Source organism: Rutidosis leptorrhynchoides, chromosome 8, assembly GCF_046630445.1.
Source record: "Rutidosis leptorrhynchoides isolate AG116_Rl617_1_P2 chromosome 8, CSIRO_AGI_Rlap_v1, whole genome shotgun sequence".
NCBI classification, from domain to species: domain Eukaryota; kingdom Viridiplantae; phylum Streptophyta; class Magnoliopsida; order Asterales; family Asteraceae; genus Rutidosis; species Rutidosis leptorrhynchoides.
In genome coordinates, this window is record NC_092340.1 from 55,608,638 (window position 1) to 55,630,733 (window position 22,096).

Sequence of the window (22,096 nt, forward strand, 5' to 3'; positions counted from 1 at the left end):
TGCGTTGAGTTAATATATACTTTAATTTTTATTTAATATTTATTATTTTGTTGATGATGTGGTTAGGACCAGTTTGTGACAAGGGTCACGGAACAGGTTTGTTTATTTAATTTGGACTTCGTTTAGGTTGCCAAATGATGTACGAAAGATATCAGATAACTGACAAAATACCCGTGTGTTGTACAGTGTGGGAATTTAACCCAATTAAGATGACTAGTGCAGACCATTTCTCTCACTTTCCAGATTTTTCCAAACACCTCGTTCTTCATCTTCTTCACCTAACAAAACCCTAATTGCTAGATCTTGTTCTTGAGCTCAAATTAATCATATCTTCTTGTTCTATGTGACTTTGTAATCAATTTAAGGTAAGCTTCTCTTTGATTCATGTATTGATTCTTGCTTAAATTGGATTTTGTGTTCTTGAGTAAAAAAGTTAGGTTTTGATGCTTGATTCTTGATCTTAAGTGTTTGTTGTACTTAATTGATGTTAGAAATATGTTCTATATAGTTTATATGATGTTTTGGAAGTAGTTTTGGTGTCAGAACTTGCAAAAATCATGATTTTGGGTCAAAAAACGCGAAAACAGCGAGCTGGAATGTTCTAACAGCTCCCACACTTCTGACAGGTCACTCGTACGAGTGACCACGCATTTGAGGCTCAACCACACGGTTGAGGACTCACTCGCACGAGTGAGGTCTCGTCCGCGCTAGTGAGCACTAGGCAGTTTTTGGTAAAATTGAAAAGGCTGTAACTTTCAAACCGTAACTCCGTTTTCGATGAATAAACTATCGTTGGACTCGTATTGAAGTTTAATTTACAATGATATGGTTTTAAAAAGCTATATAAAACTTTATTTTGATCATAAGAAGGGATTTTATTGTGTATGTCTTGTTTTGTACTCGTTTAGTGTCGTTATTGATTAAGTTTATGATGTAGGCTTATCATATAGTGAATATATGATGATATGTGTTAACTTACTGTATGAATTGATGTTTATGTTGTACATTTTGAGTTTAAACCTGTTTAAACAGCTGCTACTACTGTTCTTCATCACTCGCACGAGTGAGCCTTCACCCGTACGGTTAGGGTGATCAACCGTGTTATGAACCATGCGAGTGAGTGGTTATGGAGAACTATTGTTTTGGGTAAGATGATAAGTACGGTTGGGATGTGACTCGTACGAGTCACTGGTCACTCGTGTGGTGAACCGTACGGATCATTTAATTCTTTGATGGGTGTTCAGTCATAGAATAAACGTACGAGTAAGTTATCAACCGCACAGTTGAGTGTTCTCAAACGTGCGAGTGAGAGTGTTACTCGTACGGTTGGTGGACCAGTCGTTAAGTGCTTAAGTGTTGGTATTTGGTGTTATTGTTTTGTTGTCTGGTTGTTATCGAGACATTATAACTAACTTGTGTATATGTCCTTCTCATGAGAAAAGGAGAAAGAGAAGGTTTAGTAATTAGACAGCTGAACACCTTCTCATTTGCTAGTAATCGGTGAGTGGGACTAACTGGAGAACATAGTATAGAGTAGCATGTTATATTATGATTGCCATGCTTGTTAGATATACTTATTGTTGTGTGGTTAGTTAGTATGTTGTGATGACTGCATGTTAGTTGATGTTTATCTGCTGGAGCCCAGTGCGTCCCTATTGTGTGGTAGCCTCGGTAGGAGAGATCAACCTGCGGGTTGGGTTCCTCATGTGGTAGCCTAGACAACCGAGGTGTATATATATGTGAATGACGCGTCCGTCGCGTGTAGATTATATATATATATACGCACGGTGGTGGAGGAACTTCTGGTAAGCCCCAGTCCGATCAGCTGGTGGTTAATGGTTTGGCCAAGCCGCCAGAGTCTCTGTAGACAGCACTTGGGTGATGTTTGTGTATTAGATTTGGTGACATGATTAGTATGATAGTTCTTGTATACTATTGTCTGTAGTTAGTCATACTCACTTAACTTCGTGTTAATTCCCCTCCATCTCCTCCCTGCAGGTTGTTAGCTTTTGTAAATGATGCATTTTGGAGAGAAGACTGGCATGTGAATGTTATGTTTGACATGAGTCAACTCTGATGTGATTTTAATTAGTTAAAATGTGTTCTTTGTAAACATCATACATTTACGTCTCTTCCGTTTAAAATATGTATTTTATATGTTGTCACGTGACACTGGTTCGTGTAAATGGTAATCAATTATTAAATGCTTCCGCCACGTATACGTATAAAAAAAATATAGCGGTATCACAAATAATGACATCATCACATGATGTTTGGTTGACGATTTTATTGGTGTCAGGTGGTTTAAGCATTTCAACGGTTTGATATTGTTCGGATCTCATGAGCTTCTTATTTCAAAATCTTTGCTTCGGTGTATATATCCGTGATGGTTTCATGCTTCTCGCTTTTATGGTTTCTTCTGCATCGGATGAGTCGTCGTTTTTGGATGCAATTCCATCGACATTTGTCTGAGCTTTCCTGCAATCTATTGCTCTGTAGATTTGATTCCCTCTTCAATTGTTACATACATTTCTGGATATGTTTTGTCCTTGAGGGTTCACCCTCCTAAGGTTTGTGGCGGAACAGGAATTCACTGTCGTAGGATCATAATATTTGGTTGTTTTATGGTAACTTGGATTTCAATTGATGTCTTGTCTTCAGTATCGGGTGTTTGCCCATGTTATGTATTTAGATGTTCGGTAGGATGAGACTCTTGCAGGTTAAAGGAGGCCTACATTTTCTTCAAATTGTCACAAGCTTCACGGCATCAAATACATTTGGCAATTCACTATATGATGGATATTTTGGTTCGTGCCATGAGAAGATGCGAGTTTAGTTGCTCCAGTTGTTTTGATTTCAATTATATGTTGAAGTACTTCATAATTTGTGCAATGTTAGTTATTGTCGTGTTCAATATGTAGCTCACATAGATCGATCTTCTCATAATTTATAACTTAACGTCAGATCTATTTGTATTTAAATTATGTTATTTTCGTAAAGAAATAAGTCTTCAATAATAGTTACTCCCACCTTCCCGAATCAATTGTTCACTATTTCTTTTACGGATGTCTCAATTTTACTGTGTACTTTCAAAAATGAACATGACGATAAAGTTTTATATACACTATGTATGGAGATAATTGTTGAAATATAGATAACAATAATTTACACCATTTATTCTATAAACATTCTTACTTAACGGTATTATAGTTATACTTAAATAAAAAATATTAGTGAAATGACCCGTGGAACCACATGTTTGTTTAAACGTAACAGTTTAATGGTATATTTTAGGTATTAAGTAAATTTAAACGCCAACGTCATTTAGTTTGATGACCCAACGGATTCCGACTAAGAAACTTCTCATTATTTTTACAAACACATTGATGTACTTAACTTGATCAGAATAAATGAACTACATTTATTCTATCACTATCGTCTTCCAATTTTCATCACAATTACTATTTCCTTGTCATAAAAGTCTACATTAGAACATTTTATTAAGACGTGTATTTCGCATACATATATAACGTAATTAATCTCGTAAAGAGAACTCTGAATAATAATATAATAATAATTAATGAAAATGATTTTTTTGTTGAAAAACATGAAATAAATAAATAAATAGTATTAATTTAATGAATCATTAATTAGATTAATAACCTCACCTTAGTGGTTTAGATTTTTTTTATTTTTCTTTTTTTTTTCCTAACAAAGAAATGCATAATAAAGAAATCATCATTTAAGAATTTTAATAGAAAGTAAGATACAAGATTGATGAATGAATTAAAAAAAGAGTGTGCTGAGTAATCTATAGTTAATATTAAAATGCTATAATGATGATGTCATTATTAGGATAATTTCTTTATTAAGAAAAAATTAAAAAGAAAAAGGAAAAAAATCTAAACATAGTGGGTGATGTCATTAATATAAATAATTTTGAATTAAAATTAAATCTTACTAATTAATTATTATTATTAAATCTTATTAATAGTTATTTTAATTATTAAAATTAGATAATTTTGAATTATTTAATAATATTAACTATAGATTATTTTTAATTGAGTACGAGAAGGTATAAACGCTAAGAAGAAGGACACCAATTCTAAATTTATATTTTAATTTACACTTTTAAAATAAAATGACAACCAATATTATATCTTATGATTGGACGTGAATTGTTTAATATGCATTTTAGGTTTTTGATAAAATGTTCAACTGGCGAGTTTCTTAGTCGGACTCTGTGATTTCACGGGTCATTAAACTAAATAACTTTAACATTTACGTTCACTTAATACCTAAAACATATTATTAAATTGTTTCGTTTAAACAAACCCGTAATTTCACGGGTAATTTCACTAGTTACCTCCTCTAAAAAGGATTAGTGTACTAATAAATAAATTGTGAATATAAAATTAGCAAAAATTTCATATAGATTAAATAAATTAAAATAATTATATGGTCCTAACACGTGCAACGTTGGGTATGGAATAGGAGGGCACTCACGTGCCAGAAACTCTATAAATACAAACCCGGTTGAGAAGAGTAGTCTAGCCAATCTTTACCCCCAACCACTGAAAAATGTTTTTGATTTTAAATTTATACCATTGATCCAACCCACTTTAATTGCTCTCTTCTGTCACAACCTGTTTTGGGCTGATCTTGAAAGGTTACGAAAAAACAGACCACATCCTTGTCTTTCAAGTTGATATTTTTTTTTTTTCTCGAAGTATTTTTTCCCCCAAAAGTTCAAAAATAGAAAAAGATAGTCTTGAAAATGGAGTTAGATAGTGAATTGAAGGTATCCAAGTTTAAGAGGATTTGTGTTTTTTGTGGAAGTAGTCAGGGCAAGAAGAGCAGCTATCAAGATGCTGCTATTGAGCTAGGAAAAGAATTGGTATTTTTTATTTTTAATAACTTTTTTTTTTGTAATTTATAAAATGGGTTTCTTCAAAAAGTTTTTTTTTTTGTTTGAAATCTTGTTTTACTTGCTTGCATATTTCTTGAATTTTTTGAAGACCCACAATAAAGATGTGTGCTTTTTCAAGATTTTGGTTCTAAATCTACAATAAAGATTTGATCTTTATTTTCTAGATTTGTTCAAGATTGTGGGGTTTTGGTTCTATACTTCCGTTGCAAGTCTCTGTCTTTGCATGTTGATGATTTTCTAAATTCTTTACCAAATATATTCTATAGGCTTTTATATCACTGAGATACTCTTAATTTAGTAAAGATTTTGTTCTTAAAATAGTATACATACATTATATTATTATATTATTATTGTACTAAAATATAGTACCAATATTTAGACATAAATATTTTGTTGTAATAGTGAATCCCATGTCAATCTTTGTCAAAATCTCCATTTTTTTTAAACCTAGAAGCTTGCTGAAAATAAGGATTTTAAACATGGTTTTCACATTAATCAATATTCTTATTTGTAGGTTTCAAGAAACATTGATCTGGTTTATGGAGGAGGTAGCATTGGCTTAATGGGATCGGTCTCACAAGCTGTTCATGATGGTGGTCGCCATGTTATTGGGTAAAATTAATATAGTAGAAATAGACAAAAAAATGTGTTTAGTACTATCATAATCATAAATAATGACCTTGTAAAAAGTAAAGGTTTCTTTTGTAATTAAGACTAAAAAGGAATGATTAAGAAACAGAATCAATGTGTTTGTTGTTGGGTTTTCATTGATTAAAAGTTTACAACTAACTTTTTGTCATGTTATTGTCTCTCTTCTATTGCAGGGTTATTCCCAAAACTCTCATGCCTCGAGAGGTATGTTTCAATAGCAATAAAAAGTCATTAACCTTTTCATATTTTAAATGAAAAAATTAATTAATAATTAAGAATACAGGGTACTCTGTAAGTCTGTATACGTATCTATAAAGTGAAAGTTAAAAAACAAATCCTGTATTTTTAGTTTTCATGGGACCAAATGAACATTAATCATTGTAATTAGTGCTAAAGATAGTTTAGTGAGGATGCTTAGTTTAGTTTGTTCATGAGCATTTGTTTGTAGTATTTAAATGGTATTATTATTTTATGGGGTAGGTTGGATACTTGGATGTATACTATTTTTTCCTTTCAAATGTTTTTTCCTTTTTTGGAGTCATTTATTTCCTGATATTTTCAGCCTGATTCAGTTACCTCTTGTACCTTTCTTACTTGGCATTTAGTTGCTGAATATGTATATATAAATATTATGTATATATAAATATATATTTAGCGCTTCTGGCTGTATCTAATGAGATTATGACGGAATTGGAATTGAATTTAGACACGACGTGTGTCTAAAGAAAATTTCAATTCTGCCGGATCTCATTGGATTCCGTGAGCCAAACAGGGGGCCTTAAATTATGAATGTGTTTGGTTTAGTTTGTTTGTTTGTTTTGTTGTTGACTAGGCTTATCCCGTTGATTTTCGAATCGTTTATTTGTATTATTGTTTTTCTGAAAAAAACAAAAAAAAAAGTAAAAAACAAAAAAAACAAAAAAATGTACTGCAAATATTGAATAATATAATTGGAAGTCCACCATTTCTCCAACAGTCATCATTGAATTACTGTCCAACACTCAAATCATAATAAATCTTCAATCTCTTGCTCCCTAGAATATTGTTTTCCTTTTGTTTTCTTTATTTACTGTTTTTTAGAGTAATAATAATATATTGTTATTTTTATTATTATTGGTTTGCAGTTAACTGGTGAAACAGTAGGAGAAGTGAAAGCAGTGGCAGATATGCACCAAAGGAAAGCAGAAATGGCAAAACATTCTGATGCTTTTATTGCATTACCAGGTTAGTATAAACATTGCTACTACATGTCTTATGTCTCATATTCTTTCACTAAAATCTCATTAACAATTCATCTATGGCTCTTTTGTCTTATTCTTTCATTTAAATGTGTATCCCAAATCTATATTAAACGAATTTTTCTCTGTTCGGGTTATCTGAAAAGAGAGTATTACGCGGCATAATACCCTTTGATCATTTTTTATCGTTTTTGGACGCCCCAACATATAATTCTAGTGACGTTTATATCTGACATCTATAATACAGTGTATGTGGGATCTTTATGTCACATGATTAAAAATGTGAATATTACTAGAGGTGGGGCAATGAAGAAGACCCACAATATAGTGTCTGATGGCATGTGTTATTATATTAAATTTAAATTTATTGTATAATTTAAAAACTTATATTTAAAAAAAGGTAAAAGGTAGAACTGTTCGGGTACCCGGGAGGGCAAGTAATCTGACCCCCATACTCTGATGGGTTGTCAGAAAATATTCTTAGAAAATATTCTTCCCAAACAAGATTCGAACTTGAGACCTCTTCCAAGGAACTTAGGACCCTAACCACAAAAAACTTATATTGTATTTATTTATAATTATATTATAATTATTGAGTATATAATAATAAAAAAATAATAGAATGGTTGTGGAACATGAAATAAATGTTGTTATAGATGAGAAAAAACTAATGTAGTCCAATAAGTTAAAAATGGACATATAATTCCCTTTTTCTTGTTTGTTTACATACATACATATCTTCCTAACAAAACTTATAAGATACGTGTTTAATGGATGCATTTGCTTCATTGCTTGGGAGATAATATAATAATTAAATATATCAATTTTATTTATTAATGCTGCATCTACTTTTACAACAGTGTAAACTGTTGCCTATTTTGACTGAAAGGGAATACTATACTAATTGACATATAGTAAATCATTGACATATCAATAATATAGAGCAAGTTGACTAGTAATAAGTTGACTTTGACCTTTCAATTTGATGCTAATGAAGCAAGTTGCTTACTTTAGCATTCAAATTCCTAAGACCACTCCCAACCATGACGCCGTCATGGGCACTTCCTCAGCGCCACATCAGCTTTCTCTCTCCTCCTTTCTCACCACTTCCTCCCATAACACTCCCATAACACACCATTGCCAACCATGATATACTTCATCCTCATCACATACCCCACAAAATTAATTAAATACATAAGGTACAAGGTGTTTATGCTGAGGTACAAGTAAATAATGCAAAGAATTAAAGAAAGAGACAATCTCCTCGTGCTGGAAGAAGTCTTGGGGAAGAAAACTTGCAGGGCGAGAGAAGTGAGGACGAGGTGAGGGCTTGTGAGGGCATACCATTGCCAATGGAGCCCTCGAGGAAGTGCAAGGAGGGCGGACCGATGGCTCACCGTTGGGAGTGGTCTAATCAAGAAATATGATTCTGGGTTACAAAGAAAGTTCTATTATACAGTAATGTTCAAAAAATGAAATAGAGAGAGAGTTCTTAGTTTTGCAATTAACAGAGTTACACTAATGTATGCAGAAGCTACTTGTTGCTTTTTACGGTACACAAGTCAAGTTGTGATTTTGACTATATGATTACTATACTTACTATCCCTATATATTTCATTCAACTTTATTGATTCCTTGTGATCATATCAAGAAATTGTATAGCTACTTAGCTAGTGCTATGAAAGTGACTGTTTTAAGGATGCTTTATGGTCAAAACCCCTCTTCATAACTTTACTTCTGCATAAATTAGCAATTTTTGTGACAGTTTATTTCTGTAGCATTTATAATCTTGGAGTGTTCAATCACTACTTTGATCCCATTTAAGGCAAATTATATAAATATAATTATGGCTACACTTGACCAAATTTTTGAAGTCCCACACCTTTTGAAAACTTGAGACTTACTATTTATGGCATGTGTTTGTAAAACACAAACAAGAAGTGTCTATTGAGGTCTGTACCAATGCGGACGTCGTTATTGCATCCCAGCATTGGCACCGGCATGTCTTTGGTGCCATCTTTGGTTTTGCTATCTTAAGACAGTTAGAGAAAGACGAGTGAATTTGAGATAATATATTTTCTTACTTTGTATGTATAATAAATAATAAATGTGTTATTGGTAAACGGCTCAAAAGTTTGCAAAATTTGTTGAGCTTTTGACTAAGGACACACGTAACTACAATTTTTAGATTTGTGCCAGTGCACGTGATGTCTAAGCATTTCTTCAAACCACCCTTGACGTACATTAGGAGTGTTCTGATTAATGGGTTCAGATTTAAATTAGTTCTTGAGTAGAAAAATGGAAACTTTAGAATTTTCAAAAAGAAAAAAAAAAAGTTATATTTTTTAACATGAAATGCAGGTGGATATGGCACTCTTGAAGAGCTACTTGAAGTGATAACGTGGGCTCAACTAGGCATACATGATAAGCCGGTAAATCGCATGAATTTATATTTTTTTTTCCTAGATTACGAATCAAGTAAATATATTTTGATCAACCCAACATTAAGAAAGTGATTAAAAAGCCTAAATCTTTCAGGTTGGTTTGTTGAACGTGGATGGATACTACAACTCGTTACTCTCGTTCATTGATACAGCAGTGGAGGAAGGTTTCATCAGCCCGAGTGCTCGTCACATCATTGTGTTGGCACCGACAGCTAAGATTCTGGTCCGAAAACTCGAGGTATGTCACCAAAAGTTTTAATTTTTGAGGTCAAACCAACTTGAAAGTCAACTGTTTGACCTTGTTTCATTGTCTAATAACAGGAATATGTGCCTTGCCATGAAAGAGTTGCATCAAAGCTAAGCTGGGAAATGGAGCAACAACTTGGGTACACTGACTCTGATATTTCTAGATGACCAAATCAGATGTGGGTGTTTTTCTTTTTGCCTTTTTTGATTAAAAGATTTGTGGTAGTGAAAAAAGGTGCTAACTTTGAAAGGGTTTTTGGTCTAATTAGAATCTTGATGTAAAGGGGATTAGTCTTCTTTTTTTTTTTTTTTTTTTTGTAAATTTTTTAAGATAAAAAGACTCAAAAAAACATGTGGGCAACTTGCACTTATTTTTATCTCCCTTTAAATTCAATGTGATGTACAATATTTGATGCTATTGAAATTGCAATCTCTCTTAATCTAAGGGTTTTGTAACTTAATGTCCCAAAGGGCATTCTTTGAGATGATTAACAGTAAAAGATATTGACACTTTAAGGAATATATATCTTTTTTTTTCTTTTTTTTTTAAAGGCAAACACACACTCATACACGAATATATACATGCCCACCACAGGACTCGAACCCTCAACCTATAGGTTGAAGGAGCCACCTCGATACCGCTAGGGCAACTTGCACTTATTTTTATCTCCCTTTAAATTCAATGTGATGTACAATATTTGATGCTATTGAAATTGCAATCTCTCTTAATCTAAGGGTTTTGTAACTTAATGTCCCAAAGGGCATTCTTTGAGATGATTAACAGTAAAAGATATTGACACTTTAAGGAATATATATCTTTTTTTTTCTTTTTTTTTTAAAGGCAAACACACACTCATACACGAATATATACATGCCCACCACAGGACTCGAACCCTCAACCTATAGGTTGAAGGAGCCACCTCGATACCGCTAGGCCAATGGCCCTTTGGTATATATATATATATATATATATATATATATATATATATCTATCTATCTATCTTGATTTTGTCCTTAAATCACTTGAATCTTTACCTTGTAAAATATTCAGTATTACTATTTATACCAGAAAATGATGAGCCATCAATTTAAGAAAGAATCATTGCTTCTCATGTAACTCGTGATATTTTAAGAAATATATCTTGATTTTATCATTAAATCATGATTTATGAGAATATAAATTTCTCAGGACAGCTATAAATTATGAATGTGGCACACAAGCTTAAAATAGTTTTATTAGAGCTTAAGTTTGACTATGATTAGGTTCCTAATTGTTAGTTTCAATTATAAACCTTGTATCTTTGAAAATTAATAAGAATTCTCTCTAGTTGGGAATTACACCAACTGAAAACATTGAATAAGACCATGTTACATTCATTTGTCATTTAAATTTCTTGCATTTTCATCTCTTTTTTTTTCATGTACGCTTATGTTAATCCGTTTGTTATTAGTGGGTGATAACTAGGTTACCATATTGAATACGACCACGTTATATTCATTTGTCGTTTAAATTTCTTGCATTTATCATGTTTTTTTTTTTTTTTTTTTCATGTTTGCATTTGTTAATCCGTTTTTTATTAATAGGTGATAACTAGGTTACCAAATCTTATTTAGGGACTCACAAATTCCCAACATTTGATTCAAAATGGAGAATGGAAAAAGGAATACTAAACAATGCAAAGAGTATTGTATAATAATAATAATACTTATACTTGATGTTGATTCATTAAATTAAACATCAAGAGTAAGGGTGACAAATTGAGTCGAGTTAAGTTGAATGGCCTAAATTACCTAACTTTAACCCGGCATAACTAGATAAATGGGTCGACAAGTCGAATGTCCCTAACCTGAACTTGATCATCATAACCCATGTAGGTAAACGATTTAATTGGTTAACATGTTAGCTTTTTGTTAAACTCAGTTTGCGGGTTGGTTTCACGTTAAACCGGTTACTATTGGATTGTCGGGTTATCCCAAAAACCCAAACAATTCACCCAAGCCCAACCCAAATAATTAAACAGGTTGATGAGTTTTGAGTTAATATAAGTTTGTGGTTCGACTTTGGAACGAACGGGTCAAATTTACTAAGTTATCTTTGGGTTGACGGGTTGCCTCGTAAACCCGAACCATGGCCTGAGTCTAATCGGAAAGTTAAATGTGTTTGCAAGTGTTCGAGTTAATAATGGCTGGTAGATTTTTCATCAAATAGGTCAAATTTTCAAGTTACTTTCATAAAAATGTCATTGTCATAAAAATGTCATTGTCATAAAAATGTTATTGTCATATCATGGATTGAAGAGAAAGGACTACATATATAGGAGAGCTAGGAGAAGCTTATACTTTTTGCAGGAACCTTTTTTTTTAAAAAAAAAGTATTTGATAAAGTAGCAGCGCCTTATAGTGTGAATTCACTAAAAATGACCCACATATAGCATGTAAAACAATATAAAAAGGGTATTATTAGTAATTCTATCATTCATAAGCTCTACTTTTAGAGAGGTTAGTAAAATTTACACCTTATCATAAGCTCTACTTTTTCAATGCTACCAAACAAAGTTTTAAATCATAAACTAATTAAAAAACTAAGCTCTACATTTGTAAATTTTCATAAGCTCCTAAAATTTGTGATCCAAATACAGCTGTAGTAGACAAGTTTCGACCATATTATATGGTAGAATGTTGGTGTTAAGGTTTTAACAATGGACAAGAATTGATTAAACCGATGACATGTTTTTTTTTGGGACAATATGATGATCTAGTATGGTCCCAATTTTTCAACTCTATATTGACAACTACTGTGCTTTTCTAGAGATGTAATATGTAAACCAACGATGGCACCACTTATTTTAAGTGTCTACTATGCGTCGAACAAATAAACCAATAATTACATTTATATAAACATATTAACAGACAGTGACCTATCTAAAACTAAATTTAATAAATTCATCAAATGATAAAATCTAATTTATATCGAAAAAATTACATCGTTGATCACTAATGTTTATTCCAAATTTCATGTTAGCCACTAATGTTTTTTTTTTAAACATGGTTAGTCACTCAAGTATGCAAAAGTTCTATGGTTGGTCACTCTTTCAAAAAAAATTTATCATGTGTTTTACACTTGAGGGTATAATCGTCACGAACATAATAAATTTATAAAAATAAAAATCTATTCATCTTCATCTGAGATTTTGCTACTTGAATGGGAGCTTCAACAAAACTACCACCCTTCAGATCAGAGCTGGTAGTGAATGAACTAATCATCTCAAAAAGTCAAAATATTAAACAATTCTTCCTTTTTCTTCTTATCACTATAACAGAACACAACTAGAACCAACCACACAAAAATAAACGATATATACACTAAAAAAAAAAAAAAAACTACTGTTTCGCTGCTGTACCAGATCTTTCTTCCCCATAGCTTCGTACACTGCTTGTACACGTGCTCAATCGCAGGAAACACCTTCTCCTTCGCACGAAGGAGGTGTTCTTGGTGTTTTTGAGGAATCCGACAGCGATGGCGGCGATACAGTGGTTGACGGTGGTGATAGAGCAATATTAGCTCAAATCTGCGAATTAGCACTTGAAAATTTGCTAAAAGCTGCGTGAAATCAAACCTAACACTTTTGCATTTCTAGTTCTTCACATAACATTCTTAAATTGCCAAACTAATTCGATTTATGAAGCAACTTTTTTTCTAACAAAAATAACTCAAAACTAGATCAAATAAACGAATTAAATCATGAAATTTAGAGGAAATGACCAGGAGATGATGATGGATCTTTCTAATTTTTCAGATTTCACTAAAACGCTTCGAAATCAAAACCCACTAAAAAGTCAACAAAAGTCAAACCGGGTTTCTTTTTCGAAAATCACAGATCTAGCTTCGATTTCGTATTTAACGTTGTCAGATCGAATCACAGTTGATCGTATGTATATAAATGGATATAGATACATATGAATTGAAGATTGCAGAGATAATGATTTGAGAGTGAATTAGGACGAGGCGTGAACAGATTTGGTGATGAAAATCACAGTTGATCGTATGTATATAAATGAATATAGATACATATGAATTGAAGATTGCAGAGATAATGATTTGAGAGTGAATTAGGACGAGGCGTGAACAGATTTGGTGATGAATATATAGATTTTATTTTTATTTTTATTTTTATAAATTTATGTGCGTGGACAATTATACCCTCACGTTTTTTTGATAGAAATTTGAAAGGGTGACTAACCATGAAACTTTTGCATACTTAAGTGATCAACCATGAAACTTTTGCATGCTTGAGTGATCAACCATGTTCAAAATAAACATTAGTGGCTAACTTGAAATTTGGAGTAAAGATGAGTGACGAACTGTGCAATTTTTTCATTTATAGCACTTTGTGATATCTAAAACAAAATTTATAAACATACTATAGCACTTTGTGAATGATAAAATCTAAAACTAAATTTAATAAATTCATCAAATTTATACATATGAAGTATGTACAATACAATCTTACTGCTCAACTTTAATGAATTTGTTAAAACTCACGATGAATTTACGCCTATTGCACATTTACATACTTAGTTTTCGAGACATAGTGAGTCAGCCGATAACTAACAACTTTTAAAAGCCAGAGACACATGCCTTACGAATGACTCCAATTTTTGCCAATAATAATAGTCGACATTAATAGTTTGAAAAACTAGACCAACTACTATCCGCTCAAAGATCATAGATTTACAGAATTCAACAAACCCAAACCTATCATGCTGCTGCTAAATCTGCTAAAACTAAACCTAAATTACCCATATCCGCTACCAAATTCTCATCGCACTTCAATTGTGTTAGTATTTCAGGTCGAGATAGAAACTCATCAATAAATCAACAAATGTATGAATATGAATGGGTTAATTGGTAGGTTTATATATAATTAAAAAATTAAACTAACCAAAATTGAAAAATACACCAATTGACCTGGCATATTTAAAATCTGAATCATTGGCCGACTTTTCGGGAAGTGAGCTTATCTCCATGTAGTGTGATCTTCCAGCAATCAACTTGGAGCATAAATACAGAAATCTTCTTGAGCACAACTGACATATATGCAATATAAATAAATTTCAATTTAATTAATTTAACATAATAACACAACTCATATATACTACCCTTTAACTCAAATCATCTCAAATTTATTAAACATAAAATCATTACCTTTAAATTTATCGTCTTTGGTTATTATTCCAAATGTCTCTGCAGTTTCGCGTATCATGATTCCACTCACTCCCTTGAAAGCAGCCATCTTACAGTCTGCAACTGCAATAAATAAATAAATAAATAAATAAACATAACACGTTAATTCAATTTAGTTAACACTTTCAAAAAACTTAAAAAGCTACAAACAGTAAATATCATTTCACATAAAGAGACAGGGTACAACAAATTTAACCTAGAATATGGGCACCGTGTAGATCCGCACCAAGAAGACACTGAGCCATTTGACTAGTCCTGAAAGATTCATCATAAGTTTAACAATATTAAACCATTTCAAGACATTAATAACAAGAAGTTAAACAAAATGGCGAAAAGGTAATTCTTACCCAACACTCTTTATAAGTTCAGTTATGTAGTTTTTCCACATTTCATGCATCGGTTTAAACTTTTCAAATCTACAACAAAACACATACAAAAACATCTCAACAAACTTGTCAGCCAAATTGGGACAATCAATTAGAAAAACTTACTTGCAGAGGTCTTTAGGAAGATCCAAAGATCCACATTTTTTGTGTTGTTTCATAGACATGTGTTTTTTCGATCTCTTTGAGTGGCTTTGTAAAGCCTCTATTGCAATGCCAGACAGGTTGCGTTCTTGTACTTTATTATCAAGATGAATCCGATTATCAATTTTCAATCGTCTAGTTCCTTGCATGTAATGAGAAGACTCGCCGCTTTGCAAAATTTCGTGCAAAATCTTGTCCGCTACATTTCCCTAAACAAGTTTATAGCAAACCGAAATAATCATCCAACTAGAACAAAAAAATAAGCATGATACAAATAAAGTATAAGATAAACGTGCCTCGGGATTTGGCAATGCTAGCTTCTCGTGTACAGGGTGGGAGAGCGGATTATATATAGGATGATAACTTTCTGTATCTGTATGATCAGTTTTAAGCGAATACGTGTTACCAAACAAATTACAGATTTGTTAATTTTGAGGGTAATAAAACAAGAGTTGTACCTCGTGTGGATGGTTGACCCGAGAAAGAATATTTACCTGTAAACACTAAAAAAAGTCAATATACCATGATATTACTTTTTCGCAACTATAAGTAAGTAATAAAATAGTTCATCTATTAAACAGATCATACATCATTGAGTTAACCCATTTTAGATACAAAAACAAATGATGAAGAAACAAAACATTCACCTTTCTTGGAAGGTACATTTGCAGCAGCATTTGTTGACGTTGAATTGTTCGGATTCGTACGTTTCAAATTAGGAGAGGCTTCAAGTTTGTTATTTTGTATAAATCGGTTATTATTGTTCTTTTGTTGTTGTAACTGAAGCGCGTGAGCTTCTCTTCGTGCTATTGCCTCGAATGCAGGGTTCGAAGGATTAATGTTGTTTGTACTCATTGCAGTATTCATACAAATATTTCACTATATCTACATACCACAACATTACATATTAAAAATTAGAGATTTCAGCATACACATATTTCAGCAATTACATATACAAACAGTTATCAGCATACACACATTTAGGGATTTCACTATTATCAAAGTGCATTGAAAAGGAGAAACAGAATCAGGTATCAATTACACACAAAAAAAAAAAAAAAAAAAAAAAAAAAAAAAAAAAAAAACCTGTTCGTTTAATTACAAAGTTCTAGCAGGAAATAAAGAATACGAAGTTACCTGAAACAGAAGTATTTAATTAGGGTTTAGAGCAAAGGTGTGTGTCTACTAGGGTTTCGGAGATGAGGTTACGCCGGCTGGAAAATTAAAAATTCAATCTACAAAATTACATGAAGTTGAAGTGTTTAGGTCTTTAACATGAACGCCAAATCAACTGCTTTAAAATTCAAAGGCGAATTCGAATGAAAACCTTAGAATTTGAGTATTTGCCTACCAATTGCAGTTTCTAATACTGTATCTTAAAACCTGAAATATCGGAGTAAAACTTAAAATATGATATTATTTCCCAAAATGGGCTTTTTTTTTTTTTTTTTTTTTTTTTTTTAACTTGTTGACTGACAGTCCTAAAAAAAAAAAAAAAGTTTGACAATTTGCCCTTGCAAGGCGCAAGACACCTTGCGTCCTTGCGACCTTGCATCTTTGCGACCTTGCGACGTTGCTACCTTGCGTGTTTCCCTAAAAGAACTAGTTAAATGATCAGTTTGCGTTCACTGTTCCCTTACAACCACACACATACGCAAACTCCTCTCTGGTTCCCTTTCGCTCGTCATTCGCAAGATCGTTATCAAGATTTCTTACATTCTCCAAACACTGGCAAATCACTCGCAAAATCTTCATCATCATCCTCACGTCATCCTCCTCACATCTTCATCGTTACTAGATCTTCTTCATCCTTCCATCTTCGATCTTCCCGAGTACAAGCAAGCTTCTACGCCACCAACATCATCGAATCACCATCATCGTTCACTATGTCTCAAGAACAGGTTAGATTTCTTAGATCTATGTTATATTATTCGATCTACTTCATAGTTCTTAGATTTATGTGCTAAAACAAAGTTTTTAGAAATTATGAATCTAAGACCGCACCCATTAGACGGCGTTGTTTTCCAGAGCGTCCCGATGCCAGCAACATTTTGGTTAGTGATATACAAAACATCCTTATCAAAAAACAAGGTGATGTAAAGGTTCCCAAGGTTAGTGACGATGATATTGTTCGACTAGCTATAATTTTGATCGTAGAGAGAGCGTTTATGGGGAAGCAGGGGCAACATGTGGTTAGTAAACAGTTTCTATGGTTGGTTGAAGATTTCAATAAGGTGAACGCGTACCCATGGGGGTCTCGTATTTGGGATGCTACTTACTCAGCGGTGAGCGAAGGTTTTGAGGTTCGAGAAAGCCAATTAGAGAGTGGGGGTGGAAAGGCTTACACTTTGGCTGGTTTTATGTGGGCATTTAAGATTTGGATCCTCGAGGCATACCGTCGTACCATTAAGAGTTTTGCAACCAAAACTGATAAGGATGGAGTAGCAAGAGCATTATTTTGGAAGCGTTCATCTGCTGAAACCTTTACAGTGTCTGACTACCTAAAACTTTTACATATAATGGTTAGTTAATATCTCCAAGAGCTTTTTATATAGTGTATATACAGCAGTTTCTGTTTGAACAGAGCAGTTTTGTGTATCGCAAGAGGACGCAAGATACACCTTGCGTCCTTGCGTATGTCGCAAGGATGTCCTTGCGTCCTTGCGTGTGGTCCCTAGGTTATACTTGTTACAGGCGCAAGAATCATGCTCGCGTCCTTGCGTGTGTCGCAAGTTTACTCTTGCGTCCTTGCGTCTATTCGCAAGATGCTCTTTGCGTTCTTGGGTCTAGACGCAAAATGACTTTTGCGTCCTTGCGTCCTTTTGTTTTTACTAATATAAGTTCATTTCAGGATGATTGTCCGAAGAAAAAAAGACCTTTTCGTTCCCTGCACCCATCTGAGACAGAGAGAGGTTGTCAATGGTGGATCCAGAGTTCCTCTTACTTTCAAGGAGAGGTTGTTGAAGACGAGGAAAATACACAAGATGATAATCAAGTTGAAGAGGAGTTGGGTGGCAGTTTGAAGGAATTATTGCAGGAGGAGTCAGAGCAGACCTCGGACCCTCATCCAACACAAAAAGGCAACAATTTGCAGGAATTATTGCGTATGGTTAATATGTTGACTAAGAGGGTGGATGATCAAGAAAAGGAGTTGGCTGATTGTAAAAAGAAGCTTGATGATCATGAAAAATGTTTGAAAGAACGGGAACACCAGGAACACCATCAGGTAAACTAGGCGCAAGGTTGTTTTGCGACCTTGCGTCTTGCCTGTTATATTGGCGCAAGGTTTTCCTTGCGTCCTTGCGCATGACGTTAAATCAGACGCAAGTACCTTCTTGCGTCCTTGCGTCTTGTTTGTAATTTAGGCGCAGGTTTTACTTGCGTCCCTAACTCAGACGCAAGGACTTATTTGCGACCTTGCGTATGGCTTCTTGTCTTATTTTTTGCATTTTGTTCATTATAGTATGTTGATAACGAGGATGCATATGTGGATCCCCGATCTTTCTCTGACAATGATACATCTCCGAGGGTTGTTAGACGTGGGAAAAGAGAAAGAAGGCCCACTCATGTTTTAAATTCCCCTATCACAACACCGGACTACAAAAAACCATTGGAGAATGTATGTCTGTAACATTCACCAAACGCAATGTTTTCCTTGCGTCCTTGCGCCTGATGTTTATAAGTCCTTGCGTTTTGCGTCTTTGTTTACGCAAGATATATCTTGCGTCCTTGCGTATGATTGCTGACTCATAGATATTATACAGTTGTCTGACGAAGTAGCTTCTAGAGTAAAAAGGCTGAAAGTTTCTCATCAAGGGACTAAAGAAGCTGAGAATGTGTTGCCAATGAAAACTGAAAAGCCTACTGAAAAAGCTGTTGATAAACAAGATGAGAACGTGGCTCTGGTGTCTGAGGAGATTGAGCAAGGAGTTGATTTGCCATTGGTTAATGAAGCAGAAAAACAAGCAGACCAGAATGAGGTTAGTGAATGACGCAAGGATCACCTTGCGTCTTTGCGTCTTCTTCATTGTTGGACGCAATAATTACCTTGCGTCTTTGCGTGTTTTTCTTTCTTGGACGCAAGACTTAGCTTGCGTGTTTGCGTCTTGATTACACAGACGCAAGACAATTCTTGCGTCTTTGCGTGTTGATTACTAATTTTTTTTTTTTTTTTTTTTTTTGAAAAAGGAAAAGAAGAGAAAAAGGAAGGAAAATGATTGGGTTAGTGAGGAGGAGAATTGGTCCATGGTTGATAAATTAGTAAACGATCAAGGAACTTTGCAACCACCACCACCTAATGCATGGAGAGATCAAAGGAAACACGTGGGGCCAGCAAAAGATTTGAAAGGACTGATCCTCAATAAGCAAGATACGCGTTGCATGTTCATTTTCCAAAATGAAACCTTCCTCTTCCTTGATACTGAGTTTTGGAAACGTTTATTGGGAATAGCATTTTCTGGTTATTTGGAAAACATAATAAGTTTGTTAATAATTATAAACTTATGCATGTTTTGTTTTGTTTTTAGCTTTTTAACATTCATAATCAACTTGATCTGATTATAGCATATTGATGGATGGGCTACCTTCCTGTTGAGATTTCGGCAGAGATTTCTGCCCCGAGCTAGCCAGATGTCCTCGAGTCCTCAGTTTTCGATTGCAGATTATACATGTAGTTCTCGATGGATGATTATGCCATTGGGTTTCCTCAATCAACTGGAGAAATTCAAGTCCTTTTATGATGATGACACTCAAAATGAGGAGGAGAAGGGGGATACATCTAATCCTGAAGCAGAGGGGGTCATTAAATCCAATCCCCCAGATTATATGTATTTGATTGGTCTTGGGGATGGTAGTGATGATCTTTATACATACTGGGCTGAATGTGATAAGGTTAGTCCTTTTTTTTTATATAAACTATCCATTTTGAGTAAACTGTAATAGACGCAAGATAGATCTTGCGTCCTTGCGTCCGTTCGCAAACTCTTTCTTGCGTCCTTGCGACCCTCGCAAGCTTATCCTTGCGTCTTGACAACGGACGCAAAATCAACCTTGCGTCTGCTCGCAAGGTCCATTTTGCGTCCTTGCGCCTGTCGCAAGTTCAACCTTGCGTCTTTGCGTGGGTCGCAAGGTCAACCTTGCGTCCTTGCTTATTGATCTTTTATGTTTCTTTTGTTGCAGATTTTGATTCCAGTTCATTTTTTAGATCCTGAGCATTTTATACTACTCTCTTTGAACTTAGATGAACAGAGAGTATTTGTCTATGATAGTTTAAAGGGTTGTTTGTCAAAAGGTCAACTCGACGCTGTCTTCAAAAACTTGTCAGACAACTTGCCGATATATTTGAAGGCTATTGATTACTTTAACAAGAAGCAGGACTCACAAATTGTTGACTATTATGAGAACAAAGAAGATGTCGAGTTGATGATCGAGGATGCACCGTATGTGCCAATGCAGAGTGGTGGCCATGGTGATTGTGGTGTTTGGGTCTGCCTTCATATGGAGAGGATAGTTTTTGGTTGGGATCAGATTGACAACATTGGAGACCCTAAAAAGGCTGCTAAGGACTATAGGGTTCGAATGACAAGAACATTCTTCCGTGCACGCTTTGACACACAGGAACCACCACCACCAGAGGAACCAAAGGACCCAAAGGTTGTTAAGTAGTTAACTTGTAGATGTAATTATTATTATTATACATGTAATTTTTGAATGTAAAACCTCTGGGACAGACGCAAGGCATTTTTTTCGTCCTTGCTTCTGGTTATTTGTCAGACGCAAGTTGTATATTGCGTCCTTGCGTCTTTTAAATGGCATACGCAAGTTGTATTTTGCGTTCATGCGTCTGGTTGAATGACAGACGCAAGTTATTTCTTGCGACCTTGCGTCTGCTTATATCTTTGCGTCTTGCGTCCTTGCGTCCAACGCAAGTTGTGTATTTGTGTTATTGCGTCCTTACAATAGCACAAAAACTTTCCGTAACACAGATTTAAACTAGTAAACATTAATTTTACACTAAAGACAAAACATAAACAACAAAATGAGACTGGTAAACAACAAACTAAAACATGAACTAACTAATTCTGGTCTAAATCGTACGTTTGATAAAATTGAGACTGATAAGCTTGCGAAGGTTCGACTTTCTCTTTCGACTTTGACTTTGATTTTGATGCTGTTTTTTTTAACCCTCTGAGAAGTAGATTCACCGGTTAGGTCATAAGAAGCGCTACATGTTGTTCGGTTGTGACCTGCTTGCTTGCAACGAGTACATGTTCTTACTCTCTTTTCAATTTCTTCACCTTGAGATGGAATCCGATCGGTACTTTTTGGGCGTCCAGGTGCTCTTTTCTTTTGAATAGGGGGGTTTAAAATTTTCAAGATCTTGGGTCCTGGATCCGACCATTCGGATCGATGGGGCAAAGGAAGGATGTGTTCGGAATATGTATTTACATAAGTTTGAGACAAGAACCAATGTGATACATAACATGTTACATATTCCACTCCGAAGAGTCGTGCTGCTGCAATTACATGTCCGCAAGGTATGCCTGATAATTGCCATTGCCCACATGTACAAGTTCTATCTTCTAGATTAACGAGGCCGTTTTTCCTTCCGTCACGCACCTCTATTAGATTGTTTGTCGATGGAAATGCTTGCCATCTTCTTGATTTGTTCGTCCTCTGACCTAATTTACGTTCAACATATGGAGTAACCATTGAAGTAAGACTAACTGCTTTGTTGTGATGTTTGAAAAACCAATCCTGTATTGAAGCGCGAAAAAATTCCAATAACATGCAAACTGGTAGTTTGCGAGCATGTT

At 34.2% G+C, this 22,096-nt stretch overlaps 2 protein-coding genes and 1 long non-coding RNA gene across 3 annotated transcripts; 1 reads left to right on the forward strand and 2 right to left on the reverse strand.

Annotated features, from left to right (window-relative positions):
* Nucleotides 1-4,570: 4,570 nt before the first annotated feature.
* LOC139862172 (cytokinin riboside 5'-monophosphate phosphoribohydrolase LOG3) lies at nt 4,571-9,907 on the forward strand. The gene is made up of 7 exons (XM_071850733.1): nt 4,571-4,897; nt 5,445-5,542; nt 5,755-5,785; nt 6,706-6,805; nt 9,181-9,251; nt 9,358-9,501; nt 9,585-9,907. The coding sequence occupies exons 1-7, from the start codon at nt 4,778-4,780 to the stop codon at nt 9,675-9,677; spliced, it is 657 nt and encodes a 218-aa protein (XP_071706834.1). The 5' UTR covers nt 4,571-4,777; the 3' UTR covers nt 9,678-9,907.
* Nucleotides 9,908-13,988: 4,081 nt separating this feature from the next.
* LOC139862882 (ribonuclease MRP protein subunit POP4) lies at nt 13,989-15,650 on the reverse strand. The gene is made up of 6 exons (XM_071851515.1): nt 15,578-15,650; nt 15,246-15,490; nt 15,102-15,170; nt 14,951-15,009; nt 14,716-14,817; nt 13,989-14,597 (listed from the first exon to the last, which is right to left on the reverse strand). Exons 2-6 carry the CDS (start codon nt 15,428-15,430, stop codon nt 14,500-14,502), a joined length of 513 nt encoding a protein of 170 aa, XP_071707616.1. The 5' UTR covers nt 15,431-15,490; nt 15,578-15,650; the 3' UTR covers nt 13,989-14,499.
* Nucleotides 15,651-15,734: 84 nt separating this feature from the next.
* On the reverse strand, nt 15,735-16,640 carry LOC139861409 (uncharacterized). Its single transcript, XR_011763752.1, has 3 exons — nt 16,419-16,640; nt 15,929-16,166; nt 15,735-15,775 (listed from the first exon to the last, which is right to left on the reverse strand). It is a non-coding gene; the product is annotated as an uncharacterized lncRNA (long non-coding RNA).
* Nucleotides 16,641-22,096: the final 5,456 nt, after the last annotated feature.